At 47.1% G+C, this 27,637-nt stretch overlaps 2 protein-coding genes across 2 annotated transcripts in view; one reads left to right on the top strand and one right to left on the bottom strand.

The window, feature by feature from the left end:
• The window catches only part of GARIN5A (golgi associated RAB2 interactor 5A), a 33,178-nt gene extending 12,834 nt beyond the window's left edge, over nucleotides 1-20,344 (top strand). The window contains exons 2-5 of the mRNA XM_053258879.1: nucleotides 1,529-1,670; nucleotides 7,405-7,580; nucleotides 18,218-18,463; nucleotides 20,131-20,344. Of these exons, the coding sequence (XP_053114854.1) occupies nucleotides 1,587-1,670; nucleotides 7,405-7,580; nucleotides 18,218-18,449 (492 nt within the window). The 5' untranslated portion in view covers nucleotides 1,529-1,586 and the 3' untranslated portion in view covers nucleotides 18,450-18,463; nucleotides 20,131-20,344. The remainder of the gene's footprint in view (nucleotides 1-1,528; nucleotides 1,671-7,404; nucleotides 7,581-18,217; nucleotides 18,464-20,130) is intronic.
• Nucleotides 20,345-20,487: 143 nt separating this feature from the next.
• MYBPC2 (myosin binding protein C2) overlaps nucleotides 20,488-27,637 on the bottom strand; it is an 82,065-nt gene continuing 74,915 nt past the window's right edge. Inside the window, 6 exon segments of the mRNA XM_053264010.1 lie at nucleotides 20,488-20,732; nucleotides 21,503-21,545; nucleotides 22,314-22,500; nucleotides 23,975-24,111; nucleotides 25,243-25,402; nucleotides 26,843-26,982. Of these exon segments, the coding sequence (XP_053119985.1) occupies nucleotides 21,535-21,545; nucleotides 22,314-22,500; nucleotides 23,975-24,111; nucleotides 25,243-25,402; nucleotides 26,843-26,982 (635 nt within the window). The 3' untranslated portion in view covers nucleotides 20,488-20,732; nucleotides 21,503-21,534.

Here is a 27,637-nt window from a genome sequence, read left to right on the forward strand (position 1 = left end):
AGCGGGGGCCACTTTGGCAGAAAGCCTCCAAAGGGTTTAGTAGAAGAACCACTCAGAAGTGCTGGATTCTGCAGTACTATTTTTTTCTTTTCTGGGGATAGAAGATTAGTCTGGGACACCTGAAAGCAGGCATGGTCTGAAAACCTGGCGGGTCTGGCAGTCTCCAGACAGAGTGGCTGCTGCTCCACCCCTGCCTCTTGTCTGGGAGGGAGTCAACTCACACATACAATCCTGCCAGGGCCGGATTTTCCATCACTGCCTGAAAGTGGCCCATCTATTCCTTCTTGTGCTGCTGTATACAAGTTACTGTTTGTTACTATGTACTTCATAATAGTTTTTCTGAAATGACCTTCCACACCTGAGCAGGAGCTCCTCCCAGGAAGAGGATATGGTGAGTCTTAGCAGGTTAGCCCTTCTGGGCGCTTTCCAGATTAAACCCTACAACAGTGTCACTACGGAGCTGCTAAATGTGCTTCCATACTTCCTGTGTTGTGACTATGTGCACAGAACCGGTTCGGAAGCCCTTTATAGGCGTCCGAATCAGTTCGAAGAACCAGCAGTTCCACCGGTTCGAAGGCAGCGGGGGTCCCCCTTAATAGCGGGGGGAGGGTGCACTTTAGAGAGGAGAGCTGGTCTTGTGGTAGCAAGCATGACTTGTCCCCATAGCTAAGCAGGGTCCACCCTGGTTGCATATGAATGGGAGACTTGATGTGTGAGCGCTGCAAGATATTCCCCTCAGGGGATGAAGCCGCTCCGGGAAGAGCAGAAGGTTTCAAGTTCCCTCCCTGGCTTCTCCAAGAGAGGGCTGAGAGATACTCCTGCGTGCAACCTTGGAGAAGCCGCTGCCAGTCTGTGAAGACAATACTGAGCTAGATAGACCAATAGTGGCAGTTTCCTATGTTCCTAACCCTCCCGCCGGTTTCCCCTCACAGGTGTCGGTTTTTTTAAAAGCCCATCGGGGCAGCAGTGTATCTCCCTGCCACCCCATTGCTGCGTCTTCCAGATATGACCAGAAGTCGCTGACGCACCTGCGCAGGGAGGTACGCTGCCGCCCCAATGGGCTTTTAGAAAAACTGACACCAGCAGGGGGGAAGCGGCAGGAGGGGTAAGTGCACCCTCTCCCTGCTCTTAAAGAGAGAGAGATACACCCCACCTTTGAACCGCCCTGCCGTGGTTCCTTGCACATCCCTAGTTGTGACGCCGCAGTCCCTGCGCTGACGGCAAGGGGCCATTCACAGGTCAGATGCCTTATCTCGGATTTTATCTTTGCGTTACAGTGCTACAATGTTGCCAGTCTGTTGCAGAAAAAATAGCTGAGTTTTCCTGTTGTAGGAGTTTGAGATTCTGGGGGTTATTTTCAGTGCAATCCTGCCAAGCCAAAGCATTTTATCCCTGTTGCAGTGTGTAATCCAGCAAGTGCCCTGCAAAGAGAAATCAACCCTTTCCTGACTGCTCCCCTACCAACTCAGCAGAATGGAGTTTCACAACCTGGCTGATTCTTCCCCTTGTGCTCTTGTTCTCTCAACAGGCTCTAGGCTCCAGTAGCCCAGATCCCTTTTGTGCCCAGCAGATGCCCAAGTTTGGGAATGGGGGATCTGCGGAGGTGCTTAGCCAGCGGGGAATATGGCGTGTTGAAGGACTGTCCCCTTTATGAAAGCAATTTCATGCAGGTGAGGCATAGATGAAGGGAATAAGAGTGGGAGGCCTTGCACACCCCATCCCTACCATTCGGCAGAATAATGGAAGCAGTTGCCTTCCACAGGAGATTTGGAGAGGGAGATGGAGCTCAGTGGCAGAGCATCTGTTTTGCACATAGAAGGTCCCAGGTCCAATCCCTGACATCTCCAGGAGGGTTTCCACACATGCCGTTTAGCCCACATCCCCTCCTGAATGGAGGCTGCGAGTCCACATATCAGCTGGATTAACCCCGAATCCCTGCGAGCTATCAGGGACCAGTACACAACTGACTCTGCTTTTCTCCGAATTACTGTTAAAAATTACTGCGCATTCAAGCTTGGCCCGAATTATGTCCGGGGTTTAAAAAAAAAAAAATCCTCTATTTGTGGCAGCTTTTCTTTGAAAACCCGAGCTTTCTTGAATGCCACAAGACTTCTCCTTTGATGTGTAGATTGGCCATTGGCAGTGGTTCGCATTATGGTCTGCTCTGAGTGATTTCCAATTGCAAGCACTGGGGGAGTGGAGGGGCTGTGACATAACTTGGTGAAACTCTGTTCTTCCGTAACCAGCAGTCAAGCTCTCTCACCTCCTCCTCCTCGTCTCTGATGTGACTGGCGTATCTGCTGATACTCCACAGCCTCTCCCTGCCTTGGAGGGTCAGCAAGTTGCCTGCCCGCATCGCTGGTCTGCTGTGGAGGGCAGAGCCAGCCTGCCGCTGCTGTGTGACCCCTTTTCCTGCTCGCCCCTGTGGGGGCAGCGATGCCTTTGGAGCAAAGCACCTCTGGGCTGTGAAGACCTCCCTGCGTCCCACCCGCCCGCCCGCCTGCCTTCCCTTCCTCGCTCTTGCCCGTAGTGTGTTCCTGTTTTGTTTTTCTGGCCGCCTGCTGTGTTGGATCATGGGAGTGGTGGCAGCAGCAGCAACGAAAATCATCGCAGCGGCACACCAACCAGGAGGATGCTGGGGGTCGACTCCCCGTGCCGAGCAAGAAACGCAGGGATGCAGCCACAGGAGCAGCAGTGGGGTGCCAAGTTGAAGCAGAGAAGCTTCTGCAGCCATCCCTCACCCCTGGGGGTCCTGAGCATGCTCTCCCTGCCAGGCAACCCCCTCCCTGTCCACGCCATCACCCCCCACCAACACCCCCACCTCACCTGCCCAGCCAGAGAGACTCCAGGAGTGCCACCGGCTTCTCCAAACATCACCCTCCCCCAGCCCAGTCATGTGAGAAATGGAGAAAAAACCCAGAGCAATCAGCGAGAATGCACGAAGGAGAAAGATCACGGGGAGTGAAACAGGGAGCCGATGGCTATGTGAACTGTCCATCTAACTCCCCAAATCAAACTGCCTCGAGGCAGCTGCGAAGTAGATTCGTTCCTCAGATACCCTGAGGCATAAAGCCATGTGTGAAAAACCTCCAGGTTGGTCTGAGAACAACTCTTGTCTGAAACCCTGGGGAGCAGAGCTGCTGGCAGTCAGTGTACAAGGAAAAAGAGAGAGAGAGTCTCTTCAGATTCCACAAAGATTCCTTGCTTCCAAACTAAATTAGTGTTAGTGATTGCTGGAGATCAGTAATAATTAAAGTTTGAGCCAGGGTTTACATAAATCCTGTAAGGGTTTATGGGCAGGCTACTTCAATATATATATAGCAGAGTATTTCAGGAGCTAACTCACTCACAGCAGAAGTTAACAGGGTCTCAGGGCCAACAGCTTGTAAATGATAAGCATGAAGATTGGTTTAAGGTTAAACTAATCTACTTTATTTAGAAGTACATGATGATAGGAAGGACCTATACCCTAGCTGCTAGCTACATGGTGCTCAGAGAAAGAGCTAAAAGCATTCTGGGAGGGGGGGGAGGAGGAGGAAATCACTCCCAGGAAGTTCCTAAGTACATTCCATCAATTGAGGGGTCATAGAGGCAGAGATAAACAGGAAAGAGAAGGAGACCCTAAATGACTATCTCTATTCCCACCCTCCCAGTGGTCATTACAGTTATCAGTGCAAAAGGTTGATGCCATCAGGAGCTGGATCGCCAACAGTCATGACTAAATCCAATTGAAATTAATGGGACTTAAGTTAGTTCTGACCAACTTGTCTCATTTATTTCTATGGTGTTTTGTCTGCATCAGAGTTTTTTAAAGCAACAACAATTTTAAAAAACCCATACCCCTCAACAGGCTTAATCTCCTGTTACCAAAGGCCAGCCCTAAGTACTTTAATCCAATCTGTGTACTTTAATCCAATCTGTGTACTCAGTGCTTTAATCCAATCTGACATGGGTAAAGGCGCATGAACCACAGTGGAAAGGATCCACTGTGCATAACTGCATCCTGTGCTTGAAAGAACCTCTCTATTCATGTGTCAAGAAACATCTTTCCTCAAGACTTGCTTCTGCTTCAGCTAACCTTCCATTAATTATAAGCCTCACTCATACTGTTGTTCTCTGACTTTCCCCCATCCACTGGGATTAACCTTCACGGCTTGGGGCCTGCACATATCTCTGCCTTTCCTTGTGTAATCCTCACAGTCATAAGGAACCTGCAATCAAGCTTTGTTCCATGAGGCAAGCAAGCTGCACATTACATCAAGAATATTATTGATCCTGCACTGCAGTGCTTGATGGTGTGTGTGTGTGTTTCCTCTTCCCAAAGCAGCAACTGTAGTGTGGGGGAGATCCAATCTGCCAGGACCATAGCTTGGGGGAGATTTGACCCTTTGTCCCCACTACTGTCTTAATCCAAATTGTCCCTCCAGCTGCGATTTGCCCTGGAAGGAAAGCTGTCATGGGCACTAATGGCAGTTTCCTTCCTAGGGTCAAATAGCAACCCTGAGGCACAGGTATCCAGATAAGAACTGTGGCAAGGGGAATAGGGGAAATCCTCCTTCTCCCCACATCATGATCTTAATAAAGATATCTACTTGCCTCTCCCCATGACTGCTATTTAGGAAAGAAACAGTCACTAAGGATTCCAGGGCAAATTGTGTGCTTGATATAAAGTGTGGTGCACCACACCATAAGGTTCAGTGAGGGGAGATGAGATAGTGGGAAAGGCTCTCACCACAGTAATGGCAGTGGTGGATTAACAGAGAGGAAGCGTAGGCATTTGCCTACGGTGGCAAAATTTGAGGAGCAGCAAATTTTGCCCCTCAAATTTTGCTGCCCCTCTTTGTGGGCAGCGGTGGCTGCAGCAAGGGTGGAGTGGGCGAGGAGAAAGTACCCCTCTTTTACCTTATTGTACCTTTTTTTGTTTAAGGTAAAAGGGCAGCAAAAGCCTTTTTGCCTATAGGTGGCAAAATGCTTAATCCACCCCTGAGCAATGGCCCTCAGGCCCTTCCTCTTGAGAATCCTGCCAAAGTTCATCAGGACTTCTGTAATTTGTCAGTGCAAGAAAGCATCCCAGGAATGCTTATTTACTGGAAGTTTTTAATCCATTTGATTTTTACTTTTGGGGTATTTTAATGCTGGTTCAGGTTATGATTTTTTCCTTTATTCTGGGCTCTAGTAATTTTCTTTCCCCCCACCGCACCCCCATTAGCTGCCTTGATCTGTGCAAAATAGGGCACAGTATTAAATGGCCCACATCTACATAGTCACTTTTCAAAGCCTGAATGCTACCTCTTCCCACATAATCTAGATTGCAAATTCTCTGTGAAGGGATAGAGTCCGTTCTGTGCTTGTGCTCACCTATCCTTTGTTTCGCTGACACTAAAAACTTGTGAAATTCCCAGGTGCCAGATTCCGGTGTTGGGGTGACCATGTGTGTTTTCTAGTTCAGAAGACCACCTTGTCCCTTACAAACTTGCCTGTCAAGTGAGATTTGCTTCTGAGGCCTTTCTCCAGATTCCTCCGCCTTCAGAAGTTATATGGGGGCTTCTGGAGAGAGGGCCCTTTTTGTGGTTATGATCCCAATTATGGAATTCCATTCCAAAACACATTTGCCTGGCTTCTTACTGAATTTAGACTCCACTCTGAAGTCCATCCTGTTTTCCTGAACATTTTTTTTTTGTAGACTATTAATATTTCAATGGTTCCCCCCGCCCCTCAGTTTTATAAATAGTCGTAAACAAAAGTTTAACAATAATATTTTGTATAGGTTTTCCAGATGACATCCATTGATATTTTGTATAAATGGGCAGACAAATATATAAATGGAGAATAGGTATGGAGCAGGTAGTCAAATATTCAGATCAAAGCTCAGGGAGCAAGCAGAGGTTCACTTGCAACAGCTGCATTTGGTGGAAGGGGGCCCTTTGCAGATACAGCCCTGGACACACACAATAATATTTTGTATACAAACTCTTGATATGTATTATCTTGTTATAGTCCTTACAACAACCCACTTAAGGTAAGTAGGTGTTATGATTCACATATCGTAGCTGAGGGACAGAACTGAGGGGAGAGACTTGCCCAAGGCCACCTAGTGGGTTCATGGCAGAGGCAAGATTTAGACTGGGGAAGTCCATGATTCGCAGCTCAGTCTTTTGTCCACTCTTTTTGGTGGAGAAATACTCTGCTTCCACCCATCATTGATGAGGATTGAGGTCTTTGAGCCTACCTCAGAAACATTTATTCTCATCACAGAATGGTAGCAAGTAGCCAGCAGATAGTGCTATGAAATTCCACAACGGCCAAGGATGTCATCTGGACTCTGAATACAAAAGTTGTAAGAACTTTCATTTTATTTTTTATTGATTTTATTTAACAAATTCCTAGACCGCCCAAAACTTACGTCTCTGGGCAGTTCACAATAAAAACAGAATCAAAACAAAATGTAAACATTAAAAACAATTTAAACCTTAAAACCAGTTAAAAGTATTAAAACTGTAAATCTAATTAAAAGCCTGGGTTCATTTTAAAATGAACCATTTATCTATCTGGAATAAACCTAACTCTCTGATAGTAACACAATAAAAATAAAATGGGATGTGGTGATGGCCACTAGTTTGGATGGTTTTAAAGGGAGCTTTGACAAATTCATGGAAGACAGGTCTATCAATGGCTACTAGTTTTGGCTATAAGCTGCCACCAGCCTCAGAGTCAAGATGCCTCTGAATACCAGATGTAGGGGAGCAACAGCAAAAGAGAGGGTATGCCCTCACCTCTTGCCTGTGGGCTTCCCAGAGGCATCTGGTGGGCCACTGTGTGAAACAGGATGCTGGACTAGATAGGCCTTGAGCCTGATCCAGCAGGGCTGTTCTTATGTTCTTAAAATAAAATAAAGTATTTCTGCTTATTCACACCCTCCTTCCCCATTTACCCTCCTGCAAATGACCCCCAAAGTAAAATGTGACTCACATGTCATTCCCACCATCCTCCCAAACTCTCACCCACCACCCCACCCATAAGGGGAAGAAAGTCAAGAAGAAGGCTGAAAGAAAAGAAACATAAAAGTGGAATAGAATAAAGCAAAAGAAATAGAGAAGAAAAAAGTAAAATGGTTTACCTAAGCTTTTAATAGTAATTAAGATTTATTTACTGTTCCTGCTTTTGCGGGGTACTGTTGTCTTTTTGTAACTTCAGCTGCACCCACTTCATTTTATGTGCTGACTGCAATATTTGTATTGTTTCAATTGTTAAGACACTTTGAGGGCTTTATAGTGTAAGGGCAGGGTTTCTTAAAAAAAAGAAGAAAGAAATCTCACAAAAAAAGAAATGCTATCTCAAGACTTTCTCTAGAGATGACTATGATTAGTGTGTGAAGGAGCCCTCAAAGCGAACCTCTCATTTCAGGTTACCAAGACAGGGGATGTAGCCAACAGGGTCACCATGGGCATTGCTGCCACCAGCCCAAGTCTGGAACTGCCTGATCTCATGTTGCTGGCACGACCAACCCCAATATCAAGTGGTCGGTACAGTAACAATTCGGATGCTGTGCCTCAGCCTGGAGAGGAACTACAACTTTTTGGGTGAGTCCTATCACAACATACACACACATAGCACTTAGGGTTTTTCCAGATGGCAATAAATTGCAGGAGGCTTTATAGACAGGGCTTCTACCCTGAATCTCCTTCAGGAGAGTGTGTGTGTGTTCACACACCAGCCAAACTTACCCCAAAGTCCCTTCAAGATCCTTGGACCCACTCCACACACAAGTCGGGCTTTGTCTTGTGAATTCTAGCTTATCTCGAGGTATTTCCAGATTTTTAAAATGCTGGTTTTAAGCGACTTTTTCTGAAAACACCGGAGCAAATAGGCAGAGGCACTAATTATTAGCATGATAAGAGGGATAAAGGTAAAAGTAAAGTGTGCCGTCAAGTCGATTTCAACTCCTGGTGCCCACAGAGCCCTTTGGTTGTCTTCGGTAGAATACAGGAGGGGTTTACCATTGCATCCTCCCACGCAGAATGAGTTTATGCCTTTCAGCATCTTCCTATATCGCTGCTGCCCGATATAGTACCAGCAGGGATTCAAACCGGCAATCTTCTGCTTGTTAGTCAAGCATTTCTCCACTGCGCTACTTAAGGTGGTGATACTGTCTTTGAAATGCAGAGGTAGCTCTTTAGTAATCTCTCCCCACACCACCCAAATTGGCTAGAATGAACCCGGAGGCATGCCATGTGAACTTGTAAAAACAAAAACCGAGAGCAGAGGGGAGGGACTGCTTCCCTCAGTGCCGCGAGTGTGATTCGACGTGGCTTTGCTCAACATTTACCCCGCAGCATGAAGCCATGTGAATAACTTCCAGGATGTTCAAAGCTCTGACACAAATTCCAAATGCGATCTTACTGCCCATACACACACACTGCTGCAAGTTTCCGTGCTACTTCCTAACACAATCTTACCCTCTGTACACACACTTTGTGCAATATTTGTAGCATCACCTACTGGCCAGCTCTCATGTTCCAAAAAAAATCCCTCAACCTTCTGCCCAGTTGCCACAAAAGCAGTAATGAAAAAGGTTGCATTAGGAAATAGGATGAAAGCCTGCAGCAGCACGTGGACGGGTAGCAACATTGTATTTGGGACTTCAGTTTATTGTGACTGAGGATGATGGGAGTTGTAGTCCAACAATAGCTGGAGAGCCTCAGGTTGGCTACCTGTGCTATAGATGGCTGCCACCTGGTTATGATGAATCACTGGTGATGGAAAGCCCACTGAGCTTGTTCACAGGAAAAAAGTGCACAGGAAAACAGCCCCAACTAATGCAAAGTATGGAGACCTCAGGATCTTGCAAATATTTTGGAAACCGATTCTGGATATAAGTAACACATTCCAAAGGGGCAACTGTCTTAGTTTATGGTAGCATCTTGCGGCAGCATAAGAATCTTGTGGCAGCATAAAAACTAGCACATGTATTGCGGCAGGAGCTAGAGCCCACTTCATCAGATGCGGAAGTGTTATTTGAGTTGGCAGGTATATACATATGTGCACAGAAGATGGAAAAAAACTGGGGCCAGAAGGTCTGTGACATCCTGTGCAAAGTTCAGATGTATGCAAAATAAAGACAGTGACCATAAACAACAGTTATAATTAATGATAAAAGCATCTTCCTATCTTTGCTATGCTAACTTAATGTATGTAGTGAGAGATAAATCCCTGATGTTGCTTAAGACCTAAGTGGATATAACCAATCCCACTAATAAATTACAGATCGATTCAGTTAATTGGTTAGAAATATTTTGAGCAATTAAAAAGGAGTCCCTGATCATTCGAGCAACCAATTTTAATATACATATAGATGAAAATTAAAGCATCAAAGAGGTGTTCAACAAGTAGTTTCTGGATCTTGGAAGGATGCTGTTAATCACAGAAAAACCTCATTTTCATAGCTATTAACATAAAAGAATTATCAATGCTATAAAACAAAGTGTTTCAGCTTCTGCCTTCCTCACTTGCTCTGATGTGATTGAGAGGTCCTGGGCTTAACTGACTGTTGCAGAAGAGAGGATGCTGTTGCTAGTATATGCAGTTGGCAGGATATTTCAGGCGTTATCCTTTTTATTTATTTTTTACATTTTATATCCCGCTCTTCCTCCAAGGAACCCAGAGCAGTGTACTACATACTTAGGTTTCTCCTCACAACAACCCTGTGAAGTAGGTTAGGCTCAGAGAGAATTGACTGGCCCAGAGTCAGCCAGCAAGTATCATGGCTGAATGGGGATTTGAACTCAGGTCTCTCTGGTCCTAGTCCAGCACTCTAACCACTATACCCCCTGGCATTTGAAAATTCCCCCGGGCCAGTTAGATCTGCCCTCGTGGTTCAGGCAAGGTTGAATCTGTCCACCATGTGCTGCTATATTGTTCCTTTTATAATGATAGCCGGAGTAGCCTTATTAAAGGAAAAGGTAAAGTTGTGCCCTCAAGTCAGTGTTGACTCCTGGCGACCACAGAGCCGTGTTGTTGTCTTTGGTAGAATACAGGAGGGGTTTACCATTGCCTCCTCCCATGCAGTATGAGATGATGCCTTTCAGCATCTTCCTATATCGCTGCTGCTTGATATAGGTGTTTCCCATAGTCTGGGAAACATACCAGCAGGGATTCGAACCAGCAACCTCTGGCTTGCTAGTCAAGTCATTTCCCCGCTGTGCCATTAGGTGGCTGTAGTCTTATTACTCCCTTGTTTTTACAATACCCTGGCTGAACTCACAAGGTGGCTAAATTTTGTGTGACTGCTGTTAAGATTCGCGAACAATCCAATCAATCAATTAATCAATCAATTTTGTGTGACTGCTGTTAAGATTTGCGAACAATCCAATCAATCAATCAATCAATCAATTTCTATTTCCTAGATCCCACCCTAAAACATTCATTCTGTTGGTGTACTGTATGGTTGATCTCTTATCTGAATGCTGTATAATTTGTCATTTCTGTTTGATCTATGATCATAATAAAGTTATTCATTCATTCAGGTGTTGTCCTCCAGATTTAGGCAGTGTGAGGCAATGTGGAAGTCTATACATCCAGAATTTGTCTCTTGCTTCAAGTTGTTTGTTTTTTTGTTTGGCTCAGATGGTATTTCTCTGGCAACCCTGGATAAATCCGAAAGGTTGTGATTATCAGAATTAAAATGCTTGGCAAATGGATGTTCTAATGTTAGTGTCAGTATTGCCCATTTGCGGTTTCTAAAGCAAGTACATCGGTCAGGGATAGCTTTGCCTACATAGTGCATATAGCATCCTGGGCATTTCTGTACAGTGATGTAAATGACATTGTAGGATCTGCAACTGTTGGATGTAGTAAGTTCCGCCAATCACAGTGCTCCTGAAGGTGGTTGTCTCCTTATGGTGAGTACAAGTGATGCAGCCTTTGAAATTGCAGTGCTGTTTTATAGTTGTTGATTCACGAAGAAATGTGAGCGGGAAGTCCACCTTTTATGTGTGTATTTTTAATGAATGATAATATTGCTATTGTTAAAATCAATAAAAATTGAATTTGCAAAAAAAAGAAAAGAAAGAAATTGCAGTGCTGTGACCCTGGACGATGGATGGACCGTTTAAGTCTGTGTTCTTCATTGTAAGGCTTGGGGGCCAATGGCAGTCCCCATCAACCCTAAGTGGAGCTACCTGGCTGCTTGTTTATTGGGCCAGTGTGATGCTTTGGCCAAAGGTGAATACTCTGCGCAGTCCCACTGGCACCATGTGGAGATGACCATTCCCACCATGCAGTGCTGCTCTGTGCCCTGTGCCAAGAGGCTCCTTTAAGGGACATGGAGCCCTCTTGAGCCCCTGCACCATTTTGAAAGGAATTCTATAGCCCTCCCCAGTGCTTTCCTCCTAGAGATCTTCGGAAAGGGCTCTGTCTCTCTTAACAGGCCCTCTCAGCGTTGAGAAAAGTCCTGCAGTGTGTGGAGGTGCTCAGCACAGTGGGAAATGGCTCTCATATTGAAGGGGGGTTTTTTTTGCCCAAGGGACCCTTGCTTGAAAAAGAGTGAAGTTCACTGGGTTTAAGAGCTGTTCTCACAAGTAAATGGCTAAGAAATGCTATCACTGGTGGTTGACTGAAACTTTAGGTAAGACGTTCTTCATTGGAAGCACTGGATAGTATTGGGTAGCTTCCCTAACTGCTGGTGAGAGTAAGGGCCACTGGATGGAAATCAACTACAAATGGGAAGGGATGCATTGTGCTTTGTTAGTAGATATATGACCATGGTGGATGGTTTAGATGTCACCACATCTAAAAAAGGACATTGTAGAACTGGAAAAGGTGCCGAAGAGGGCAACCAAGATGATCAGGGGCCTAGAGCACCTTTCTTATGAGGAAAGGCTACAACACCTGGGGCTTTGTAGTTTAGAAAAAAGACGACTGTGGGGAGACATAGAGGTCCATAAAATCATGCAGGGTGTAGAGAAAGTGGATAGAGAGAAATTCTTCTCCCTCTCACATAACACTAGAACCAGGGGTCATCTCATGAAATTGATTGCCAGGAAATCTAGGACCAACAAACAGAAGTACTTTTTCACACAACGCATAATCAGCTTGTGGAATTCTCTGCCCCAAGATGTGGTGACAGCCAACAACCTGGAAGGCTTTAAGAGGGGTTTGGATAACTTCATGGATGAGAGGTCTATCAATGGCTACTAGTCAGAGGGCTATAGGCCACCTCCAGGCTCAAAGGCAGGATGCCTCTGAGTACCAGTTGCAGGGGAGTAACAGCAGGAGAGAGAGCATGCCCTCAACTCCTGCTGTAGGCTTCCAGTAGCATCTGGTGGGCCACTGTGTGAAACAGGATGCTGGACTAGATGGGCCTTGGGCCTGATCCAGCAGGGCTGTTCTTATATTCTTATGTGGAGAGTGGTATCTGTAGGTAACACAGAGGTTCAGTGAATGTTGTAGAAGCTGATGATTTTGGCGGGGGATATCCTCGCTGTAGGAGATGTGTTTTAGTTTGTTCTAATTCCTTCTAAAGACATTGACTGACCTACGGAATAGTGAACCATAGACCCAAGAGGGATCAGTGCTCTCTGCTTCCAAGTTGCTCATCAGTCTGTCAGTGGAAGATAGGGAGCTGCCATAGACTGAGTCAGACCCTTGGTCCATCTAGCTCAGAATTGTCTTCACAGACTGGCAGTGGCTTCTCCAAGGTTTCAGGCATGAGTCTCTTTCAGCAATGTCTTTGAGATGCTGCCAGGGAGGGAACTTGGAATCTTCTGCTCTTCCCAGAGCTGTTCCATCCCCTGAGGGGAATATCTTTCAGTGCTCACACATCAAGTCTCCCATTCATATGCAACCAGGGCAGACCCTGCTTAGCTAAGGGGACAAGTCACACTTGCTGCCACAAGACCAGCTCTCTGTGAGGACTCCTCCATGCCACTGACACATTGTGTTGCTGCAGCTGTAACCGGTTCCCATAATTCCAAATGGGAGTAGGTTGCAGCTGTGATGACATAATGCTTCAAGGGCAGAGAGAGGAGACCATCCCACTGCTAGCAGCTCTGAGACTGATGAGTGGTTCAGAAGCAGCAAGCGGGGATCTCTCTTGGATCTGTGGCTTGCTGTGCAGTATGTTAGCCATTCTTTGTATTGTTGCAGCTCTGTTTAATTCTCAGAGCTAGGCTGTAGATGATGTTTCTTTTAATGTGTTTTGGATAGCAGGATTTCTAGTTGTGCATGTAGGTAGATTTGTTGTAAAAATCAGTGACTGAAGATTGGCTGATAAAAATTTTGGAATATGCGGAGATGGCAAAACTTACAACACTGATAAGAGACCCAAACTTAGAATGTTTCAAAGAAGATTGGAAACCATTTTTGGTGTATCTAAAAAACTATTTTCCTACTATGGACCTTACAGCTGGATTTGAAATTTAGAGAGAGAGGGGAAAAAATGCAGGTTGGGTAGACTAATTGTGTTTGTAAGGGTTTAAATTTATGTTTTGAATTATTATTATAGCAAGGGTAAATTTTATAGCTGATGTTTCACGAAGAGAGATGCGCGGGAAGTCCACTTCTGTTTATTATGTTTGTTATGAATGAATATTATTGCTGTTAAAATCAATAAAAATTCAATTTGGGGGAAAAATCAGTGACTATTGTGTTGTTCTTGATGATGAGCAGGGCATTCAGGAAACAGATGTGAGGATCATCTAAGGTGCTGCTGGATATAAATTTGATTGTAGGTTAACTCGGTCAACGTAATATTTGCAGGGCATCTTGGCTCTCCAGCTTTGGTTGAACGACAACTCCCATCACCCCAACACAATTTATCATGATGGCAGATGATGGGAGTTGTAGTTCAACTACAGAGCCTAGGTTGCCTACTTCTGCTCTAAGTTTTCTTCACCATCTATCCAAACCACAAAGATATCATTGATATATTGTTCAGAGAGAGAGAGAGAGAGTTATTTATAACTTGTCCTTATAAAAACTAAGGTTGACAAGTGCCATCCTAGAAGAGGCATTCTTGTTTTTCTCTCACACACGGAGGATGCTTCTTTGAAGCACAGGTTGAGGCTCTACATACGATCCGTGTGTAGCGCCTGGGAGGATTCTGTGGGGACTCCGCAGACAAGCAGCCACATGCTGCTGGGCAGCCAGATCGGCCGCCCACATGACTACCGGCTCTGTCACAGAGCTGGTAGGGGCTGTAGGGATCGGGGGCTGCCTGGCCCCCGGAAGTCCAGGATGCCCTGTGTGAGTGCACGGGGCATCCAGGGGAGACCACCCACACTGGGAGGCTTGTTATAGCCTCCCAGCAGGGGTCTCTTCACAAGTCGCCACAGCATGGAGCTGTGCCGTGGCAACTCATGATAGGAAAAACTGGGCTAGCGGAGCACTCACTCCGCTAACCCCATTTAAGGGGAGGGCTTCTTTGGCAGGCTAGCCACCAGAGAACCCCTGGGCTTGCCTGTGAGCCCAGTAGTTCCCACGATGGGTGAAAACCGGGCTGGGCTTTTCCTTTAGCCCGGTTTCCTCCCATAGTGAGAATAGCCTCGTTATCTACCATCTCTAAACAAAGTATGCTTTTTCGCTTCTGCGTGATGGTATTCTTGTGCACATCCATGCAGATTTATTGCCATTGTCCATTAATTAGTTATGATAATAATATACTCACTGGGCCGGGCACGGAAAGCTGGCCTGCCACCTCCTCCCGCCTGCCAATTCCCGGTAGCTGGGCCAGCCCGCCACCACCTGCGCTGGCAGGAGCAGCCTGCTTCTTCCCCCTACTGCCCACCTGCAGTTTCTGGCGGGCCGGCCGGTAAGCCAGCCTGCAACCTCCTCCCACCCACCTGCCAATTCTGAGCAGCCAGACGGCTGCTGGCAGGAGCAGCTCGTTTCTTTCCCCCGCCTGCCCGCGGTTTCTGGCCGCAGTTTCATGGGGTGGAGACTGCCTTGGTCAGCCTGATGGATGATCTCCAATTGGGAATTGACAGAGGAAGTGTGACTCTGTTGGTCCTTTTTGACCTCTCGGCGGCTTTTGATACTATCAACCATAGTATCCTTCTGGAGCGTCTGATGGGGTGGGAGTGGGAGGCACTGCTCTGCAGTGGTTCTGCTCCTACCTCTCGGGCAGGTTCCAGATGGTGTCCCCTGGAGACTGTTGTTCTTCAAAATCTGAACTTTTGTATGGTGTCCCTCAGGGCTCTGTATTGTTGCCAATGTTGTTTAACATCTACATGAAACTGCTAGGAGAGATCATCTGGAGATTTGGTGCAGGGTGCTATCGGTATGCTGATGACACCCAAATCGATTTCTCCATGTCAGCATCATCGGGAGAGGGCATAACCTCCCTAAATGCATGCCTGGAGTCGGTGATGGGCTGGATGAGGGATAACAAAATCCAGATAAGACGGAGGTACTCATTGTGCGGGATCGAGACAATTTTGATCTGCCTGTTCTGGATGGGGTCACACTTGCCCAGAAGGAACAGGTGTGCAGTCTAGGGGTGCTTCTGAATCAGAGTCTCTCCCTAGTGTCCCAGGTTGAGGCAGTGGCCAGAGGTGCCTTCTATCAGCTTCGGCTGATATGTTAGCTGCATCCGTTTCTTGAGATGGATGACCTCAAAACAGTGGTACATCTGCTGGTAACCTCCAAACTGGATTACTGTAATGCACTCTATGTGGGGCTGCCCTTGTACGTAGTCTGGAAACTACAGTTAATCCAGATTGCGGCAGCCAGGCTGGTCTCTGGGTCATCTTGGAGAGACCACATTACTCCTTTGCTGATGGAGCTTCACAATTGGTTTCCGGGCAAAATACAAGGTGTTAGTTATAACCTATAAAGCCCTAAACAGCTTGGGCCCTGGGTATTTAAGAGAACGTCTTCTTCGTCATGAACCTCACCGCCCATTGAGATCATCAGGAGAGGTCCGTCTGCATTTGCCACCAGTTCGTCTGGTGGCTACTCAGAGACGGACCTTTTCCGTTGCTGCCCCGAGGCTTTGGAATGTGCTCCCTAGTGAAATAACAGAGCCTCCCCATCTCTGACAGCTTTTAAACAGTCCTTAAAGACACATCTGTTCACCCAGGCTTTTAACTGATATTGTTTTGATTGTTTTTAACATTTTAGAATATTGTTTTTAAAAATCTTAATTGTCGTGTTTTTAAATTTCATGTTTCTGTTTTTAAGTAATGTTTTACTTTGTTTTTATCTGGTTGTAAACTGCCCAGAGACGTAAGTTTTGGGCGGTATAGAAATATGTTATATAAACAAATAAATAAAATAAAATAAAGCCTGCCCGCCACCGCCTGCTGCTCTCACCTGTTCTCATCTCCCCGTCACTAATTGGCAGATGCTCATGAACTCTCACGAGAGCTGCCACACATGGGATTAGCAATGGATACGCCTAGGAGAAATAAATATATAGATTATGTGTATTAATTAATATGAATTATTGTCATTTATTAGTGGGCATTGTTAATTATTAATCAGCCAATTATCAAGTAAGACATCTGTATGTATGTATGTATGTACGTATGTATGTGTTTGTTTTTTTGTTTGTTTATTACATGTCTAGACAACCCAATCTAATAGCCCTGGGCAGTTTACAATCTGTGGTCTTTAACTAGATGGTAGCGCTAATAAAAATGTTACAGTGATTCTGGCAAACCGTCTGCCTCCAGGAGGCAGGTCTTCCACAAACGAAGGGCAGCCAGTGAGACTCTGCAGACCTTTTTGAGAAAGACCTGGCACAGAGATGTTCAACGTAACTGGCTATTCCTGGTCAGTCTTGGAACTTATAATAGAACAGATGGGGGGAAACCATCTCTTAGGTGTGTACAGCTGCTTAGGGTTTAATTGCTCATCATCACCACTTTGAATTGAGTCCAGAAGGCTATAAGGAGTATGGTAGAGGCTTTTTAATTATGCATGGAGTGGAGTCAAAATCGACTTGACGGCACATTAGAGAGACTGGACAGATACATTTTTCTCCTTCTCTCACAATACTAGAACTTGGCTGTGCATGGAGCAATGTTTGCGGTTTAATCCAAATTCGGCATGTGTGGAGACCAGGTGTGTCCTGGAGCTGCACCACTGCCATGCAGGCTGCTGGAGTGAGTGCCACCACACCTGGAAGCTGCCTGGAGCAGCAGTACCACCTATAAAATGTGCCATTGAGTCAGTGTCGACTCCGGCGCCCCCAGAGCCCTGTGGTTGTCTTTGGTAGAATACAGGAGGGGTTTACCACTGCCTCCTCCCGTGCAGTATGAGATGATGCCTTTCAGCATCTTCCTATATCGCTGCTGCCCGATATAGGTGTTTCCCACAGTCTGGGAGACACACCAGCGGGGATTCGAACCGGCAACCTCTTGCTCGTTAGTCAAGTCATTTCCCCACTGTACCATTAGGTGGCTTTTTACCGCTTATAAGGAACGGCTAATTTATTCTTGAAGGTACCTCTCATTGGCCCTCCAACTGCCGAACCAGTTTGAACTGAACCGCTGAACTCACCAAACCAGTTCATGGACCTGCAGTTTGGTCTGAATTTGGACCAAACCACAAAGACTTTCACCGGCCATTGAACCGCCGAACCGGTTGAGCTGAACCACTGAACGTGCCAAACTGGTTTGTGGACTTGCAGTCTGGTCTGAATTTGGACCAAACAGTGAACATCAACACATGCAAACCCCTAACTAGAACCAAGGGTCTCTCATGAAACTGATTGCCAGGAAATTTAGGACCGACAAAAGGAAATATTATTTCACACAGCGCATAATTAATCTATGGAATTCTCTGCCATGGGATGTGGCCATGGCTCCTTTAAAATGTGCTCCACCGATTCATGGAGGACAGGTCTTTCAATGGCTACTAGTCTGGTGGCTATAGGCCATCTCCAGCCTAGAAGCAAAATACTCTAAATACCAGTTGAAGGGGAATAACAGCAGGAGAGGGAGCATGCCCTCACCTTTTGCCTGTGGCCTTTTCAGAGTCATCATGTGGGCTACTGGGCAAAACAGGATGCTGGCCTAGATAGGCCTTGAGTCTAATCTAGGAGGGCTATTCTTACCACGGAAATAGCTGTAAGGGCTGACGGGCAGCAGAGTCATACAGCATGCAAAGTTGCACGCTGCGAGAGCAGCACCTTGACAATTGGGGGAGGGACTTGGGCATCTCTTGTCACTTTTCACTCCCTTCCGACTAACCCCCACCCTCCTCTCCTATCCACCAGGCTTCTGCCGTTGAAATTTGTCCGGATCTACATTCATGATGAAACACGATACCAGCTCAAAATCCGCCTGGCCAATGGCCGCACATTCTATCTGCAACTTCTGGCTCATCCTCTCAAACAGGACGAGATCTTTGGGCAGTGGGTACGGCTGCTCTACCGCCTGCGCTTTTACCGCACTGATGCCCCCCTCGCCTATGAACAGGGGAACACACTCCAACGCCACAAAACCTGAGGAGGAACTCATAGGTGAGCCGCAGCTTCCCTCCTAAAAGAACCCAACAATTCAGGATCCTTGCACACCCCTCACGAGTTGCCCAAAGAACTGCCACCCCTCTCGACACTTGGGACTGATGGTGCACCATGGATGGAAGCATCAGCAATCCCCCTTGCCGGGGGCAAGTGGTCCAGCAGCCTCCGACAGCCTCTCTTTGTATTGCAGTTTGGAGAAGGCAAGAAACAGAGGTCTTCTCTCCTGCCGTTTCTTTTTTCCAAACTGCTGCACAAGCGAGAGGAAGTCCCTCTCTTCCAAGCCTCTGGCAAGTGCAGAGGGGAGAAGTCTTTTCTTACTTGCATGGAGGATGAGAGAAGGAAAGAAACAGCAGGAAACACTTTGAACCAAATTAGGTACAGTTGTAGTGAGTGACACACAGGGACACCTCAATGGCATAGTCTGTGATGATGTCATCCACCCCAGTTCAAGATGGCGGGCTCATAAACGTTTGAGGCACAAGTGGGCTAACATGTGAATCGCCTAACCGATTTGAACCAAATTTGCTAAAGCTATAGGGACACATAGGGATGCCCCAAAGTTGTAGTTTGTGATGATGTCATACACCCTGATCCAAGATGGCAGATGCGTGAACTATTGAGGTGCAAGTGCGCTAACTTGTGGACTGTCTAACTGATTTGAACCATATTTGCTAAAGCTATAAGGACACATAGGGATGCCCCAATGGTGTGGGTTGTGATGATGTCATCCACACCGATTCAAGATGGCAGACGCGTGATTGCAGCAGAAGTGCGTTAATTTGTGGACTGTCTAACCGGTTTGAACCAAATTTGGTACAGTTGTAGTGAGTGACACACAGGGACACCTCGATGGTGCGGTTTGTAATGATGCAATCCTCCCCAATCCAAGATGATGGACACGTGAACATTTGAGGTACAAGAGCTCTAACTTGTGGACCTCGATCTGAACCCAATTTAGTCCAGTTGTAGAGACAGTGAAAGGAAAGTAGGTAGATTAGTTCTTACTGAAACAACTTGTTATATTATGTATTAGTTTTTTGCCTTTGTAAGCCACCCCGAGGGTCGAGATACAAATATTTTAAATGAAATAAACCAATACATCCTCTGCACATGCCAAAGGAATCTGGGAGGTTTTTTTAGTAAGGAGAAATAGAGGCTTGATAAATATTTGTGGACCCCTAGGTGGGAGGCTGTGGGGAGCAGCAGCAGCTACTCTTCAGGGCCTGGAAGCACCTGAGTGTACATAAGCACAGCCTTGCTGGATCTGGCCCGAGACCTTTCTAGTCCAGCTTCCTCTTCCCCACAGATTCTCTGGGAAACCTGCAGAAACAACAGGGGGCATGGGAGTGGAAATTGGACAGTGTAGGAGAACCCAAAGGGGACGAGAAGGTCCTGATGCCCAGCATGGCAGAGGCCTAACCAGCAACAAGGGCTGCTGGGTCAAGAACAGTGTTCCCTCTAACAGGGATTCCCAGATGTTGTTGACTACAACTCCCAGAATCCCCAGCTGCAATGGCTTTTACTAGGGGATTCTGGGAGTTGTAGTCAATAACATCTGGGAATCTCTGTTAGAGGGAACACTGGTCAAGAATCTCTTAGGCTCAGGGGCATTTTATCATTTTAAAGGGCACAGATTCACTAGCGTTGTTCTTTGTACTTTGCAGCAGGAGGAAAAGAGAATATGTATCCCAGGTGAGGAAGAAGAACCTTTGGGGATCATCTTATCTGTCCCGCCAAAACTAATACAGAACCAGGTTGCCCTCCCAGGCAGGCTTCCCAGTCTTGGACACCGTTCCTCCCTGTGAGAAGCTGCTGCAACATCTGTAAGGAGGACACAATCCCCCGCCCCGTCCCCCTTAATAAAACCACTCAACATAACGTGTTCTGTTTGGCTGATCTTTCACCTCCTCTGCTAGGACCATTCTCCCTCCTCCCACCCTCCAAGCCTGGATCACATCCACAGGTCTCCCTTGCCCCACTTCAGGGACTCCTCCCTTTTGCAAAAAAGAGGGACACCGATGCACATTTTATCCCATCAAGATCGTTTTATTGACACAACAACCAACCAGACAGACACATGGACAGATAGTGGAGTGCGGGTGGGGGGGGGAGCTGTCAGTCTATCGTACTTCCTTCTATCCAAGTATGATATGCGTGGCTTTTTCAAAGGAGAGGAGATCTACACTTTGATGCCCCTCCCCCCACATTAGCATCAGTACATGGTGGGAAGGGACATTCCTGGAGAAAAGAAGGGGGCCATCGTTAGCTGTGGGGAGAGCAGAACAGGAATCAGTGTAGTTGGCTCTTTGGGAGGGGACAAGTAACAAATAAGGCAATTCACCCAGTCATGCCCCCCCCCTCAGACCCTCCCTCTCTCTAGATGTGGCTTCTAGGCCTTCTTCCCCAATTCAGTCATATCTCATAGGAACATAGGAAGCTGACATATACTGAGTCAGACCATTGGTCCATCTAGCTCAGTAGTGTCTACCCAGACTGGCAGCGGCTTCTCCAAGGTTGCAGGCAGGAGTCTCTCTCAGCCCTATCTTGGAGATGCCAGGGAGGGAACTTGGAACCTAGATGCTCTTCCCAGAGCGGCTCCATCCCCGGAGCGGAATATCTTGCAGTGCTCATACTTCTAGTCTCCCATTCATATGCAACCAGGGCAGACCCTGCTTAGCTAAGGGGATAAGTCATGCTTCCTACCACAAGACCAGCTGTCTTCCCTGCAGGCTCTCCTCCCTTAAGGCTCTTTTTAGCCTTAACACCAAACTCACAGCACTTCTCCCATCCCACCCAGTTACCCAGTCCCAAACTGCAGCCTATTTTTCCACCCAGTCTCAGTGTCTGTGTTTAAAGGAATTCTAGTGTCTAGAAATCCACAATGGCTGACAAACCAAGAGTATGGTAAGCCCAGGCTTACTCTTGTATAATGCAATTTGCGCAAATTTTGCATTTGCACAACTCATGCACATTGAACAAATGCAATGTCACTAGGCAGTATGTCAGCCACTGAAAAGTTGTATGTGTGTTACTCACCTTTTCCAGTCCTGGCAGTTGAAGCAAGAAGATTACTGGGGTGCTACAGAAGGAGAAAGAGAACAGCATCAAGGAGTGGGTTCTAATGGGCCCTGATAAGCATGCATATAATTGCAGCCAACTCTGGGATGATCACCTCCTGATTCTGTACCCCAGATCTGTGGTGTGGCCCAGGGTCTCCACACCTGCAAATCCCACAAAACAGCATTAAAAAGGATGGGAAAACCCATCTTCTTTTTGCTTTTATTGTGCCAGTAGTGTGAGTACTACAGTGGGGTTAAAGCCTGTTTAGCAATATCTCAGTCTATATTAATCTGTCATATCCATGTCATGTAAGCAGCATACCAGTTAAGCATAATTTAGGGATTGACCTGTGGGATCATGGACTCCCTCCCTCCTTGCACACAGATTTGCCTACATCTTCCACTACTCTGGTTCAGCATTACATGTGACCACTGCTAACCCTGGTTATGACGACATGTCTGTATCCTCAGCCAATGCTTATTAAAAATATTTGGAGAGCCAGCTCACTCCCTGGTCTGCCAATTTGGGGGTGGGGTGGTCATCACCTGGCCCATGCACCAGTTGTTCATTGCTGCTACCATTGCACCAGCCCAGACTGCCATATTTGTTAGGAATACAGCACATGCAAACATAGACACACTAAAGAAGGAAACATGGCAGGCAAGACTGGGATACGAGTCGCCAGTGGGGAAACAGGCAGAGGCGTAGCCATTGCCACAGGCGTCCTATTTCAGAAGAGGGTCCTCGAACAAGCTTTAAGCCTTTCTCCTTTTTGCCCTGTAGTCACCTTTGACCTCCAGCTTGCACTCCACAATGGCTTCACCCAGCTCATTGATGGCCTTGCAGGAGTAAGTGGCGCTATCGAAAGGACTCGGCTTGCGGATATTGAGGGTCAGCACCCCTTGGCTGTTTTTCTGCAGGAACTTGGCTTCTCCACTGATGTCCATTTTGTTCTTCATCCAGATTATTTTGGGCTGGGAGCAGAAAAAGAAAGTTGGAAAGGGATCCAGATATCCTAAGCACAACACTCCATTCTAAATTGTACCACCTAGTCAGTTGCCGCAGGACAAGTGCAGTCCCAGCTAAAAATCAGAGATCTGAGCAAATCTCAGAGGGTGGGGGGAAGGTGTCAGAATTTGCCAGGGTGCTTTCCAGATTAGACCCTGCAATGGGTTCACGTCAGATCTTGGAAGTGTGCTTCCAAACTTCCTGCACTGTGACACCGCAGTCCCTATGCGGACAGCAGGGTGCTGTTCACATTTCCATTGCCTTGATTCGAATTTAATCGCTGCGATATAATACTATGATGTTGTATATCCGGTGTAAAAAAGTTGCTGTTTTTTCAGGTGGTTAGGTTTCCACAAGACTGCTCCCCCTGCTGTTTATGTTTTGAATGTGACTTGCCCAAATGGAGGCATTTTGCTGCTGTTGAGCAGCTTATCTGGAAAGCGCCCAGGTGGATTTTTTAGCATTGAAATTGAACATTCATGTCAAGTTTTTTCCACTGAAACAGAAGCCTGTGCCCTGTGACAAAGATCCCAAAGCCAAGTGCTGGATTGCAAGTGTGCTACCAACCCTCAGTTTCTTAAAGCCTAGAGACCATTGGTTTGGGCAGTATAAACATGTAACTAATAAATAAATAAATAAAAATAAGCAACTCCTATTTCAGCTTGAATGGGAAGCAATTAACCCCATGGGCAGTAGATTCAGGAATGACAAAATAAATTATTTCTTCACACAGCAACTAATGTACGGAATTTGTTGCCAATTAAAAAGGGTTAGACAAATTCATGGAGAACAGTGGCTGTTATGCCTTGATAGCTAAATGGAGCCCTGAGGAGTTGCTGCCAGTCAGTTTAGACAACACTGAGCTAGATGGACCAGTGGTAGAAGGCTGTTTTGCATGATTTTATCTAATTTTTAATAATAATGGCTGACATTTAGAGAAAGGAAGTGCCAGTGCAGTGAGAGAGCAGCCTAACAAAACTTCCCAGCCAATTGCACCAGAGAGGTAGCAATTTTTGATGCCCTCCTCTTCTCCAGGAAGACCTCTGTGCCACCCAAAAATATGTCCCCAAAGGCTGCACAACCCTCAGGGACATATTTTTGGGTGGCACAGAGGGCTTCCTGGGGAAGGGGAGGGTGTCAAAACTTGCCGCTTCCCTGATGCAGTTAGTTGAGAAATTCTGTTAGGCTGCTCTCTCACTGCACAAGCGCTTCTTCCTCTGAATGTCAGCTAGTGTTTTGGGTTTTTTAAAAAAATATAAAATATTGCCATTGGTTAGTCCACTACACCCTATATATCCATACAACTACCCAGCCACTCTTCCTGTTTTATTTCCTTTCTGTTATCTCACATCCCGCCTACTGCCCCCCACCCTGGGATTCCTATACAGCTGCTCCCAACAATCCCATTTCACCCCATTCACCTCCTCATTTAGTGCTTACTTTGGGGTGCCCCCTCACAGCACAGTTCAGGGCGGTGGTATATCCAGCCACCACTGTCCGGTCTATCAGCGGTGTCAGGAAAATGGGGGCCATGCTGAAGTCGTGTTCCTTGTAATTGAACTCTTTACTGATTAATCCTGGAGGGAAAAGGAAGACAAGACGGGGGAGATCCAGAGATCAGTCAGTGGATGCTAGAGTACCCAGGGATCCTAGATCCTCAGTCCTTCCTCACTCCAGTATAGGCCCCTACCTCTTCCCCAAGAAACCATAGAACTGTTTCTTCTATCTGGGCCTCCTGCAACAGCCTGCTTGGCACCATTCCCCTCCACTTCAACATTCCCAACTCAGTGGAACTCAGTGGGGAGGACAGCTGGTCTTGTAGTAGTAAGCGTGACTTGTCCCCTTAGCTAAGCAGGGTCTGCCCTGGATGCACATGAAAGGTAGACTAGAAGTGTGAGCACTGTATGATATTCCCCTTATAGGGATGTACAAACAGTTCAGGGTTGAACCGAACCATCGACCGTTCGGGGGGTTCGCAAACATTTTATATTTTATTTTTAAATCTAAAAAAAAAATTATTTTTTTTTACTTACCCCCTTTGGGGGAGTTGTTGAAGGCGGTGAGGGGATCTGTGGAGGTTCCCCCTCCCCCCACCGGCCTTCTTTCATGCCCATACTGGCCGGCTGACTGGCTCTTCAGCCCATTCGGGCCTCCCCCCTCCAGCGCAGTGGCCTCCAAACTGGCCATTTTTTGGAGGCCACTACCATTTTGGAGGCCACCACGCCTGTGCAATGGGCCTCTGCGTGACCCAGTCATGTGGTGGCCTCCAAAATGGCCATCGCGCCGGAGGGGGAAGGCCTGCACAGGCTGAAGAGCCGGCCAGCCGGTATGGGCATGAAGGGAGGCCGGTTCCAAGTTCCCGCCCTGGCTTCTCCAAGATAGGGCTGAGAGAGATTCCTGCCTGCAACCTTAGAGAAGCCGCTGCCAGTCTGGGTAGACAATACTGAGCTAGATGGTCCAAGGGTCTGACTCAGTATATGGCAGCTTCCTATGTTCCTATGAATTCCCCTGCCCTTCCACAAAACCCATAATTCCCAGCTTCTGAGAAAGCTCCCAGTCACCAGCCACCCAACTCACGAAAGCACAAATGCATACCTGCCCTTCCTTGGGTTCAGAATACATCCAAACCCTTCTGCTAAACTCCTACGGACCCAGTGCCCTCCCAGAGCATGGAGGAAACCCAGGTCTCCATCTGGCCAGGCACTTACCAGTTTTCTGAATGTAGGCAGTGTTTTTGGAGACCCCGGGGGTCTCACTGAGCCCGCAGATGTTCTCACTGAAGACTCGGAAGAAGTATTCATTGCCCATGATGAGATCAGACACCGTGCAGCGCGGAAGACGATTGTGCTCATATACAGTGAACCACTCCTGCCGGGAGGAGAGCAGAGACAGAGACAGTCAGAGAAGCTGTTATGGGGAGGGTGGGCCTGCAATGGGGCAGGGACGAGCTTAGGACCTTCTTCTATCAAAAACATTTAGCACCATTAACGCCTTGTGCCATCTGGAGCAAAGTACCCATCAAAAATGTGTGCAACGCAGCTCGGATGGCCGGTCTCCTAGCTCACATTTCTGTCTCATATACCTGCTGCTGGTGGCCCAGTTGTAGCTTCCATGTCTCAAACATAGGAAGCTGACATATACCGAGTCAGACCATTGGTCCATCCAGCTCAGTATTATCTACACAGACTGGCAGCGGCTTCTCCAAGGCTGCAGGCGGGAATCTCTCTCAGCACTATCTTGGAGATGCCAGGGAGGGAACTTGAAACTTTCTGCTCTTCCCAGAGCAGCTCCATCCCCTGTGGGGAATATCTTACAGTACAAGTCATGCTTGCTACCACAAGTCCAGGGCACTTTCCAGATTAGACCCTGCAACGGGCTCACGTCAGATCTCAGAAGTGTGTTTCCACACTTCCTGCATCATGACCCAATGCGGACTGCAGTGTGCTATTCACATTCCCAATGCCTTGTTTCGAATTTAATCCCTGCGATATAGAGCTAGGACATCGTATATCCAGCGTAAAAAAGTTGCTGTTTTTCCCCGGTTGTTAGGTTTCCACGAGACTGCTCCCCCCTGCTGTTTACATTTCAAATGCGACTTGCCTGAACGGAGGTATTTTGCTGCTGTTGAGCAGCTAGTCTGGAAAGCACCCAGATCTCCTCGCCTTGCAGAGGTGACTATTCCCACCGTGCAGTGTTGCACTCTGCCCAGCACCAAGGGACTCCTTTAAGGGAAATGGAGCCTTCTGGGGCCCCTGCACTGAGTGCTGGAAGGTGTAGCCCTTCCCGGTGCCTTCCCCCACGGAGCTCTTAAGAGAGGGCTCCGTCTTTCTTAAAGGGCCCTCCCAGCACTGAGAAAGGCGCAGTACTGTGCGACAATCAACACCGTGGGAAATGGCTCTCACACTGCAGTTCCTTTTGCCAAAGTGGCCCCCACTTGAACCCTAGTGAAGATCACTGCTCTAGAGTCACCATTCATGCCCTTTGCTGCTGCTTCCACAGCAGGCTTGGCACGACGGCTGCCGAATCTTCCAGCTGTAACTAAAGCGGATTGAAAGACTGGCTTGCCACGGATGAAATGTGAATCTTGCAGAGCCTGGAGCGTGCTTTCTCTGACAGTGTCAGAGAAAACCAGGGGTCACTGCCAGGATCTGCCAAGAGGCTGCCTCCATACTGCACATCTCAGTGAGCAGGGATCGCCACCACCTAGCACATACTCTCAGCAGAGGCCAGAAACAACCCAGCTTAATGTTACTAGGTTTGGACTTTGCTGAGGCAGCTCTCCTCAATCGGGAGACGGGATCACCTTACCATGGTCTTCTTGTCCGCTTTTTGGATAGAGTAGCCTGTGATCTCCGAGTTCCCATCATCCTTGGGTGGCTCCCACTCCACTAGGGCATTGAAACCCCACACCTCTTTCACCATCACATTATGTGCTGGACCTGGCTTCTCTGCAGGAGAAACGGGACACAAAGGGTTGAGTGCCCTGCTAATCGAGCAAAGAGTCACCTTCAAAAGTGGCGATTCTCTTATCTTTAGCATGGGGAGAGCAACTGGCCCTATGCAACCCCAGCACAGCATCCCTTCAGTGGCTGTCGCTGGTATCTGCCTTATGTTTCTTTTTAGATTTGGGGAACATAGGAACATAGGAAGCTGCCATATACTGAGTCAGACTATAGATCCATCTCGCTCAGTATTGTCTACACAGACTGGCAGCGGCTTCTCCAAAGTTGCAGGCAGGAATCTCTCTCAGCCCTATATTGGAGATGCTGCCAGGGAGAGAACTTGGAACCTTCTGCTCTTCCCAGAGCGGCTCTATCCCCTGAGGGGAATATCTTACAGTGCTCATACATCAAGTCTCCCTTTCATATGCAACTGGGGCAGACCCTGCTTAGCTAAGGGGACAAGTCATGCTTGCTACCACAAGACCAGTTCTCTTCCCATGACAGGGACAGGGGACCATCTTATTTATATATTATTTAATTTTTCTTTGTAAACCATTTTGAGAACTTTGGTTGAAGAGCAGTATATAACTATCAGTCGTAGTAGTAGTAGTAGTAATAAACAGAGCAGTTCACATGATCACTAGGGTAGGATAAGCCTCCT

Source organism: Hemicordylus capensis, chromosome 6, assembly GCF_027244095.1.
Source record: "Hemicordylus capensis ecotype Gifberg chromosome 6, rHemCap1.1.pri, whole genome shotgun sequence".
Classification (NCBI taxonomy): domain Eukaryota; kingdom Metazoa; phylum Chordata; class Lepidosauria; order Squamata; family Cordylidae; genus Hemicordylus; species Hemicordylus capensis.